Source organism: Pseudophryne corroboree, chromosome 6 (assembly GCF_028390025.1).
Source record: "Pseudophryne corroboree isolate aPseCor3 chromosome 6, aPseCor3.hap2, whole genome shotgun sequence".
Lineage (NCBI taxonomy): Eukaryota > Metazoa > Chordata > Amphibia > Anura > Myobatrachidae > Pseudophryne > Pseudophryne corroboree.
Genome location: NC_086449.1, coordinates 147,801,955 through 147,811,750, shown reverse-complemented (window position 1 = coordinate 147,811,750; position 9,796 = coordinate 147,801,955). Strand labels below are relative to the sequence as shown.

Below are 9,796 nucleotides of genomic sequence, written 5' to 3'. Positions count from 1 at the left end.
CCAAAATAAAAAATAAATAAAAAAAGGTTTTATGCTGAATGGTTTTGAGGCTCAGTACACAATGGTACTAATGCCAGTCATTATAAAGTACATCTCAAGTAATAAACCCTTAGACTATATAAAATGTGGGCTAATGGCATCAGCATTGTAAATGCAGCTGGAATATTTGCCAAAGTTTCACATTGTGTTCCTGAGAAACTAGCACCGAGATGTCAGAAGACGTCAGAGCCACTTGGAAGATATTTATTTGTTGTTAAGAAATCTTGTGCATATTGTTTAGAAAACGGAGGCTGCTCAATCTGCTATCAATCTTCTTCCTGTGACTGATGATCCAGACAGCGATTGTTATGCAGCGATTTCCTCACCGCCACCATCTTCCCTACTAGAGGCATCTACGTCCATGCAGGGGTCCCACCAGCTGCCGTATCTCTTCTGGAAAACAAACAGGCTGTCTCTGAATTTAGGTTCTTTAAGCATGAGTTAGTTATAAAAGTGCGCACATCCCACCGTCACCAGCCTTCATTCTTTCTATGTTTTTATAAAATGTAGAATATATCAGCCTAGACACGTATTACTGCAGTTTGATTGGTAAAAAGGTGACATGCCAGCTTAGCCCATTACTATACTTATTACAGATGAGAATGGTAAGAGCTGGAACTATTCCACTCTATATAGAAAAATCCAGACCCAGACTAATTATATAGAAAAGGCTGGTTCCACACTAAGGGGGTCATTCCAAATTGTTCGCTCAGTATTTTTTTATCGCAACAGAGCGATTAGTCGCTAATGCGCATGCGCAATGTCCGCAGTGCGACTGCGCCAAGTAAATTTGCTATGCAGTTAGGTATTTTACTCACGGCATTACGAGGTTTTTTCTTCGTTCTGGTGATCATAATGTGATTGACAGGAAGTGGGTGTTTCTGGGCGGAAACTGGCCGTTTTCTGGGAGTGTGTGAAAAAACGCTACCGTTTCTGGGAAAAACGCGGGAGTGGCTGGAGAAACGGAGGAGTGTCTGGGCGAACGCTGGGTGTGTTTGTGACGTCAAACCAGGAACGACAAACACTGAACTGATCGCAGATGCCGAGTAAGTGTGGAGCTACTCAGAAACTGCTAAGAAGTGTCTATTCGCTATTTTGCGAATCTTTCGTTCGCAATTTTGATAAGCTAAGATTCACTCCCAGTAGGCGGCGGCTTAGCGTGTGCAAAGCTGCTAAAAGCAGCTTGCGAGCGAACAACTCGGAATGACCCCCTAAATTCATAACTGCCCTACTACAAAAAACAAAAAAGAGTCAGATTCATAGTAAACACTATGGCCCTCATTCCGAGTTGATCGGTCGCAAGGCGAATTTAGCAGAGTTACACACGCTAAGCCGCCGCCTACTGGGAGTGAATCTTAGCTTCTTAAAATTGCGAACGATGTATTCGCAATATTGCGATTACTAACTACTTAGCAGTTTCAGAGTAGCTCCAGACTTACTCTGCCTGTGCGATCAGTTCAGTGCTTGTCGTTCCTGGTTGACGTCACAAACACACCCAGCGTTCGCCCAGGCACTCCCACCGTTTCTCCGGCCACTCCTGCGTTTTTTCCGGAAACGGTAGCGTTTTCAGCCACACGCCCCTGAAACGCCGTGTTTCCGCCCAGTAACACCCATTTCCTGTCAATCACATTACGATCGCCGGAGCGAAGAAAAAGCCGTGAGTAAAAATACTTTCTTCATAGTAAAGTTACTTGGCGCAGTCGCAGTGCGAACTTTGCGCATGCGTACTAAGCGGATTTTCACTGCGATGCGATGAAAAAGAACGAGCGAACAGCTCGGAATGAGGGCCCATATACAGAAAACGCTGGATCCATACTAAATAAGCAGAATAATCTGTAGCACCAGCATACTCCATCCGTGACCTGAAGTCTAATTAGGCGCAAGCACAGTTGATGACGTCTTTCTTTAGCACGTGCGCAGCTTGCTGAAATCCGCAAGATCCATCCGGACTGCCTCTTGCCTTCCGGCTGAGACTCCGCTTCTAAATAGGCAGGAAAAGCCATATCCGCACATTGGGGGTAATTCAGAGTTGATCGCAGCAGCAAATTTGTTAGCAGTTGGGCAAAACCAAATGCAGTGAAGGGGGGGGGGGGGAGGGGAGAGAGGGGGGCAGATATAACACGTGCAGAGAGAGTTAGATTTGGGTGGGCTATATTGTTTCTGTGGAGGGTAAATACTGGCTGCTTTATTTTTACACTGCAATTTAGATTTCAGTTTGAACACACCCCACCCAAATCTAACTCTCTCTGCACGTTATATCTGTCCCCCTGCAGTGCACATGGGGGGGGTCATTCCGAGTTGATCGCTCGCTTGCAGTTTTTAGCAGCCGTGCATTTTCGCTTTGCATGAGTGCGAACGCCTCATGCAAACACATTTTGTGCAAAGAGCAGACCAGCCCTGTAGTTACTTATCCTGTGCGATGATTGCTGCGACGAGTGACACAGTAATGATGTCAGATACCCGCCCAGCAAACGCCTGGCCACGCCTGCGTTTTTCCAAACACTCCCAGGAAACGGTCAGTTGACACCCATAAACGCCCTCTTCCTGTCAATCTCCTTGCGATCGGCTGTGCGACTGAAAGCGTCGCTAGAACCTGTGCAAAACCAGAATGGACTTCGTACCCGTACGACGCATGTGCGCATTGCGGTGCATACGCAGATTAGCCATTTTTTTCACTGATCGCTACGCAGCGAACAACGGCACCGTGCGATCAACTCGGAATGACCCCCATGGTTTTGCCCAACTGCTAACAATTTTGCTGCTCCAATCAACTCTGAATTACCCCTATAGGAAAGGCCTTGTGTACAAGCGTGTGCCTGACTGTACAAGGACTGAGATGCCCATTGTCAGCGTCTCTGCACGCTGTAACACCACCATCAGCTCTCCATCTGACACTGGCCTTCTATGGCTGTAACAACTCTTACTGACATGTACGCAACACTCCAATTACGCGACCGGGAGGTGGACACTTTTTGCACAGGAACGTCCATCACTTTTCTGGGCCATTTCTGATACGTCTGTCCCGATCACAGCCCCACCTTAGTACGCACCCCCTGTGTAACACATGCTCTGTAAGAGATTGCAGAAATGTTTGCACAGCTGCCAGAAAATCTATTTGAGTTAGGACGGTGACACCGCTCTCACATCTAACTACTCTGCACCCTTTACATCTGCCCCCCTGCAGGGCAGCATGGCTATGCCCAGGTGTAGTTACTGGCTTTTATTGCTTTGCTCCCAGCTCAGCCCTAATGTAACAAGACGTCAGTAAGCAGCAGAGTCAGCAACAGTATGATATACAGTCAGAGCTGTCACTCAGGGGTATATTCACAGAGGTCTGTGGCTTCTCACAATGCATGCAAATATGTATAAACAGTGTAACATGACTGGCTGCATACAGGACAAGGGAATCCGGATGGTAGGTCAACATGTATTAGGTGGACAGTCAATAGGTTGACCACTATTGGTCGACACAGGGAAAAGTTGACAAATTGAAATGGTCGACACGGGACAGGTAGACACATGGAAAGGTCATTACCTTACCTTCCACGTGGACTACGAATGGGGATAGTAACCTGGGCCGAGCGCAGCAGTAGCGTAGCGATGCACTAATTGGGGTTCCTGATCATGGTACGCAAAAAAAGACTCAAAAAAGGTTAAAATGTCATGTCGACCTTTTCATGTGTCGACCATTTTAATGTGTTGACATTTTCCATGTGTCTACCATGTCAATATCGACCAATAGTGGTCGACTTATTCACTGTCAACATAATCCATGTTGACCCATTCATCCATAACCCAGGACAAGCTGTACGTCTGGTATCACATAGTTATACGCTATATTTAAACTCTGACATATACATATTATGATTATTATTATTCTCCTTTACTTATATGTTGCCACAGGAAATATGCAGTGCCCAATTACAGAGTAAATAAATGAAGAATGAAAACAGGAAAATAGTGACTTACAGCTGAAGACAATATAGGACAAGTACAGGGTAAATTTACATAGCTACAGCAGCAGACGACACTGACATAAGTATCAGGGTGGCAGAACACCGCGGGATTTGGTGCTTACATTCATATTACTGAGGTGAAGGGTGCTGATGATGAATATACAGAGTACATTGCCATATAGGCAGGTATAATGTGGCTGTGACTACTGATTTATTGGGGAGAAAACTGAGCCTGTGGAATTAGGGCCGGATTCAGACCTGATCGCAACAGCAACATTTTTTATCTAATGGTCAAAACCATGCTGCAGTGCAGGTGGGGCAGATGTAACATGTGCAGAGAGAGTTAGATTTGGGTGGGGTGTGTTCAAACTGAAATCTAAATTGCAGTGTAAAAATAAAGCAGCCAGTATTTACCCTGCACAGAAACAAAAAACCCCCCGCCCAAATCTAACTCTCTCTCTGCACATGTTATATCTGCCACACCTGCAGTGCACATGGTTTTGCCCATTAGAGAAAGATTTTGCTTTTGCGATCAGGTCTAAATTAGGCCCTTAGTTTCCAACATACAGGGTATTTACAGCCAGAACAAGGACGGCAACAATGGACACCAGGCATACTGCAACATGTATCCCTGTGCTTCTCCTATACAAGTTGAGTCTCCCTTATCCAAAATGCTTGGGACCAGAGGTATTTTGGATATGGGATTTTTCCGTATTTTGGAATAATTGCATACCATAATGTTATATCATGTATGTACAATTCATTTATGTTTCATATACACCTTATACACACAGCCTGAAGGTCATTTAATACAATATTTGTAATAACTTTGTGTATTAAATAAAGTTTGTGTACATTGAGCCATCAGAAAACAAAGGTTTCACTATCTCACTCTCACTCAAAAAAAGTCCGTATTTCGGAATATTCCGTATTTCGGAATATTTGGATATGGGATACTCAACCTGCATTAGTGTTGGTCAGGACGCGCCAGTCTGGGTAAGTTCTCCCTTTCCTACCAGTGCTGTGGATAAAGCAGCGGTCATGGCTTACAGCAATGGAAATAATTATACTCCGTGCCATTCTAGCTCTTACAGCACTGCTGTGGATACAAAGCACTTTCAGCAGTGAGACGTGTCAGTCCAGTCCAGCTCCTGCCAGTACTGATGAGGCACCACTGTTCAGGATTTACAGCAGGGAGGATACACTTTTGGCAGTTCTAGCTCTAACACTGTGCAGGCTTAGAGAAGTGAAACGGGTTGTTGCCAGCCCAATTGCAGCTCTTGCCAATACAGGTTACACCAGTATTCAGGGTTTGGAGCAGTGAGACACTTGTCTTTTATGCAGGAAAAAATGTCACTTACCACAATTGCACCATTTTCCTGTCATTGGCCTGTATGTCCACTGTATCCTTAACAGTTATCCACCGAAACCTGAATATCCAGACAGATGACCACAACCGTAGTTTCAAGTGACAGCATAAAGGGCAACAAATGCAATTATTGAGAAATACCAATAATAAAATAAGAATTTACTCACCGGTAATTCTATTTCTCGTAGTCCGTAGTGGATGCTGGGAACTCCGTAAGGACCATGGGGAATAGACGGCTCCGCAGGAGACTGGGCACATCTAAAGAAAGAATTAGGACTATCTGGTGTGCACTGGCTCCTCCCCCTATGACCCTCCTCCAAGCCTCAGTTAGGACACTGTGCCCGGAAGAGCTGACACAATAAGGAAGGATTTTGAATCCCGGGTAAGACTCATACCAGCCACACCAATCACACCGTATAACTCGTGATAGGAACCCCGGTTAACAGTATGATAACAAAAGGAGCCTCTGAACAGATGGCTCGCAATAATAACCCGATTTGTGTAACAATAACTATTTACAAGTATTGCAGACAATCCGCACTTGGGATGGGCGCCCAGCATCCACTACGGACTACGAGAAATAGAATTACCGGTGAGTAAATTCTTATTTTCTCTGACGTCCTAGTGGATGCTGGGAACTCCGTAAGGACCATGGGGATTATACCAAAGCTCCCAAACGGGCGGGAGAGTGCGGACGACTCTGCAACACCGAATGAGAGAACTCCAGGTCCTCCTCAGCCAGGGTATCAAATTTGTAGAATTTTGCAAACGTGTTTGCCCCTGACCAAGTAGCAGCTCGGCAAAGTTGTAAAGCCGAGACCCCCCGGGCAGCCGCCCAAGATGAGCCCACCTTCCTTGTGGAATGGGCTTTTACAGATTTAGGCTGCGGTAGTCCTACCGCAGAATGCGCCAGCTGAATAGTGCTACAAATCCAGCGTGCAATAGTCTGCTTAGAAGCAGGAGCACCCAGTTTGTTGGATGCATACAGGATAAACAGCGAGTCAGTTTTCCTGACTCCAGCCGTCCTGGAAACATAAATTTTCAGGGCCCTGACTACGTCCAGTAACTTGGAATCCTCCAAGTTCCCAGTAGCCGCAGGCACCACAATAGGCTGGTTCAAGTGAAACGCTGATACCACCTTCGGGAGAAACTGAGGACGAGTCCTCAATTCTGCCCTATCCATATGGAAAATCAGATAAGGGCTTTTATAGGACAAAGCCGCCAATTCTGACACACGCCTGGCCGAAGCCAGGGCAACAGCATGACCACTTTCCACGTGAGATATTTCAAATCCACAGTCTTAAGTGGTTCAAACCAATGTGATTGCAGGAACTCCAAAACCACATTGAGATCCCAAGGTGCCACTGGGGGCACAAAAGGAGGCTGAATATGCAGAACTCCCTTGACAAAAGTCTGAACTTCAGGCAGGGAAGCCAGTTCTTTCTGGAAGAAAATCGACAGGGCCGAAATCTGGACCTTAATGGACCCCAATTTGAGGCCCAACGTTTGCAGGAAATGCAGGAATCGACCCAGTTGAAATTCCTCCGTTGGGGCCTTCCTGGCCTCACACCAAGCAACATATTTTCGCCAAATGCGGTGATAATGGTTTGCGGTGACATCCTTCCTGGCTTTGATCAGGGTAGGAATGACTTCCTCCGGAATACCCTTTTCCTTCAGGATCCGGTGTTCAACCGCCATGCCGTCAAACGCAGCCGCGGTAAGTCTTGGAACAGACAGGGCCCCTGCTGCAGCAGGTCCTGTCTGAGCGGCAGAGGCCAAGGGTCCTCTGAAAGCATCTCTTGAAGTTCCGGGTACCAAGCTCTTCTTGGCCAATCTGGAACCACGAGTATAGTTTTCACTCCTCGCCTTCGTATTATTCTCAGTACCTTGGGAATGAGAGGCAGAGGAGGAAACACATAAACCGACTGGTACACCCACGGTGTTACTAGAGCGTCCACAGCGATCGCCTGAGGGTCCCTTGACCTGGCGCAATATCTTTTTAGCTTTTTGTTGAGGCGGGACGCCATCATGTCCACCTGTGGTCTTTCCCACCGGTTTACCAGCATTTGGAAGACTTCTGGATGAAGTCCCCATTCTCCCGGGTGGAGGTCGTGCCTGCTGAGGAAGTCTGCTTCCCAGTTGTCCACTCCCGGAATGAACACTGCTGTCAGTGCTAACACATGATTTTCCGCCCATCGGAGAATCCTTGTGGCTTCTGCCATTGCCCTCCTGCTTCTTGTGCCGCCCTGTCTGTTTACATGGGCGACCGCCGTGATGTTGTCTGATTGGATCAGTACCGACTGGTTCTGAAGCAGGGGCCTTGCTTGGCTTAGGGCATTGTAGATGGCCCTTAGCTCCAGAATATTTATGTGAAGCGAAATCTCCTGATCTGACCACAGTCCTTGGAAATTTCTTACCTGTGTGACTGCCCCCCAGCCCCGAAGGCTGGCATCCGTGGTCACCAGGACCCAGTCCTGTATTCTGAATCTGCGACCCTCTAGTAGATGAGCCCTCTGCAGCCACCACAGCAGCAACACCCTGGTCCTTGCCGACAGGGTTATCCGCTGTTGCATCTGGAGATGGGATCCGGACCATTTGTCCAACAGGTCCCACTGGAAAGTCCTTGCGTGGAACCTTCCAAATGGAATTGCTTCGTACGAAGCTACCATTTTTCCCAGGACTCGTGTGCATTGATGTACCGACACCTGTCCCGGTTTTAGAAGGTCTCTGACTAGAGATGACAACTCCTCGGCTTTTTCCACTGGAAGAAACACTTTTTTCTGGTCTGTGTCCAGAATCATTCCCAGGAACAGAAGACGTGTCGTCGGGACCAGCTGTGACTTTGGAATATTGAGAATCCAGCCGTGCTGTTGTAGCACTTCCCGAGAAAGTGCTACCCCCACTACCAACTGTTCTTTGGACCTCGCCTTTATCAGGAGATCGTCCAAGTACGGGATAATTAAAACTCCCTTCTTGCGAAGGAGTATCATCATTTCGGCCATTACCTTGCTAAAGACCCTCGGTGCCGTGGATAACCCAAACGGCAGCGTCTGGAACTGATAGTGACAGTCCTGTACCACAAATCTGAGGTACTCCTGGTGAGGGGGGTAAATAGGGACATGTAGGTACGCATCCTTGATGTCCAGGGAGACCATGTAATCCCCCTCGTCCAGGCTCGCAATAACCGCCCTGAGCGATTCCATCTTGAACTTGAACCTTTTGATATAAATGTTCAAGGCTTTTAAATTTAAGATGGGTCTCACCGAACCGTCCGGTTTCGGTACCACAAACATTGTGGAATAGTAACCCTTTCCTTACTGAAGGAGGGGTACCTTGACAATCACTTGCTGTGAATACAGTTTTTGGATAGCCACCAACACTGCCTCCCTGGCAGAGGGAGTTGCTGGTAAGGCAGATTTTAGAAAACGGCGGGGGGGGGGGGGGGGGGGGGGAACGTCTCGAATTCCAGCCTGTACCCCTGAGATACTACTTGAAGGGTCCAGGGATCCACCTGTGAGAGAGCCCACTGTGTGCTGAAATTTCTGAGACGGGCCCCCACCGTACCCGGGTCCGCCTGTGAAGCCCCAGCGTCATGCTGTGGACTTACCGGACGCGGGGGAGGACTTTTGCTCTTGGGAACTGGCTGTATGCTGCAGCTTTTTCCCTCTACCTTTGCCTCTCGGCAGAAAGGACGCGCCTCGAGCCCTCTTGTGTTTTTGGGGCCGAAAGGACTGTACTTGATTATACGGTGCTTTCTTTTGCTGTGGGGTAGCTTGTGGCAAAAATGTCGATTTCCCAGCCGTAGCTGTGGAAACGAGGTCTGAAAGACCATCCCCAAACAGTTCCACCCCCTTATAAGGCAAAACTTCCATGTGCCTTTTTGAATCGGCATCACCTGACCACTGCTGAGTCCATAACCCCCTTCTGGCGGCAATGGACATTGCACTTATTTTTGATGCCAGCCGGCAAATATCCCTCTGTGCATCACGCATGTATAAGACAGCGTCTTTTATATGCTCTACTGTCAGCAAAATGTTGTCCCTATCCAGGGTTTCAATATTATCCAACAGGGAATCTGACCACGCGGCAGCAGCACTGCACATCCATGCTGATGCAATCGCTGGTCGCAATATAATGCCCGTGTGTATATATAGCTTTTAGGGTAGCTTCCTGCTTTCTATCGGCAGGATCCTTTAGGGCGGCCGTATCCGGAGACGGTAGTGCCACCTGTTTTGATAAACGTGTAAGCGCTTTATCTACCCTAGGGGATGTTTCCCAACGTGACCTATCCTCTGGCGGGAAAGGGTACGCTGCCAATAACCGTTTAGAAATTATCAATTTCTTATCGGGGGAAGTCTAGGCTTCCGCACACACCTCATTTAATTCCTCAGATGCAGGAAAAACTACTGGGAGTTTTTTCTCACCGAACATA

The 9,796-nt window shown here is 47.5% G+C and overlaps 1 protein-coding gene across 6 annotated transcripts in view; it reads right to left on the bottom strand.

Moving 5' to 3' along the window:
- Nucleotides 1-229: 229 nt before the first annotated feature.
- The window catches only part of FAM178B (family with sequence similarity 178 member B), a 1,338,131-nt gene continuing 1,328,564 nt past the window's right edge, over nt 230-9,796 (bottom strand). For 5 of the 6 annotated variants that reach the window (XM_063931993.1, XM_063931991.1, XM_063931990.1 and 2 more), the window contains one exon: nt 230-432. In XM_063931993.1, the coding sequence (XP_063788063.1) occupies nt 346-432 (87 nt within the window). In that variant the 3' untranslated portion in view covers nt 230-345. Of the gene's footprint in view, nt 433-5,356; nt 5,426-9,796 lie in introns of all 6 variants that reach the window. The other variant, XM_063931988.1, reaches the window with a different exon arrangement.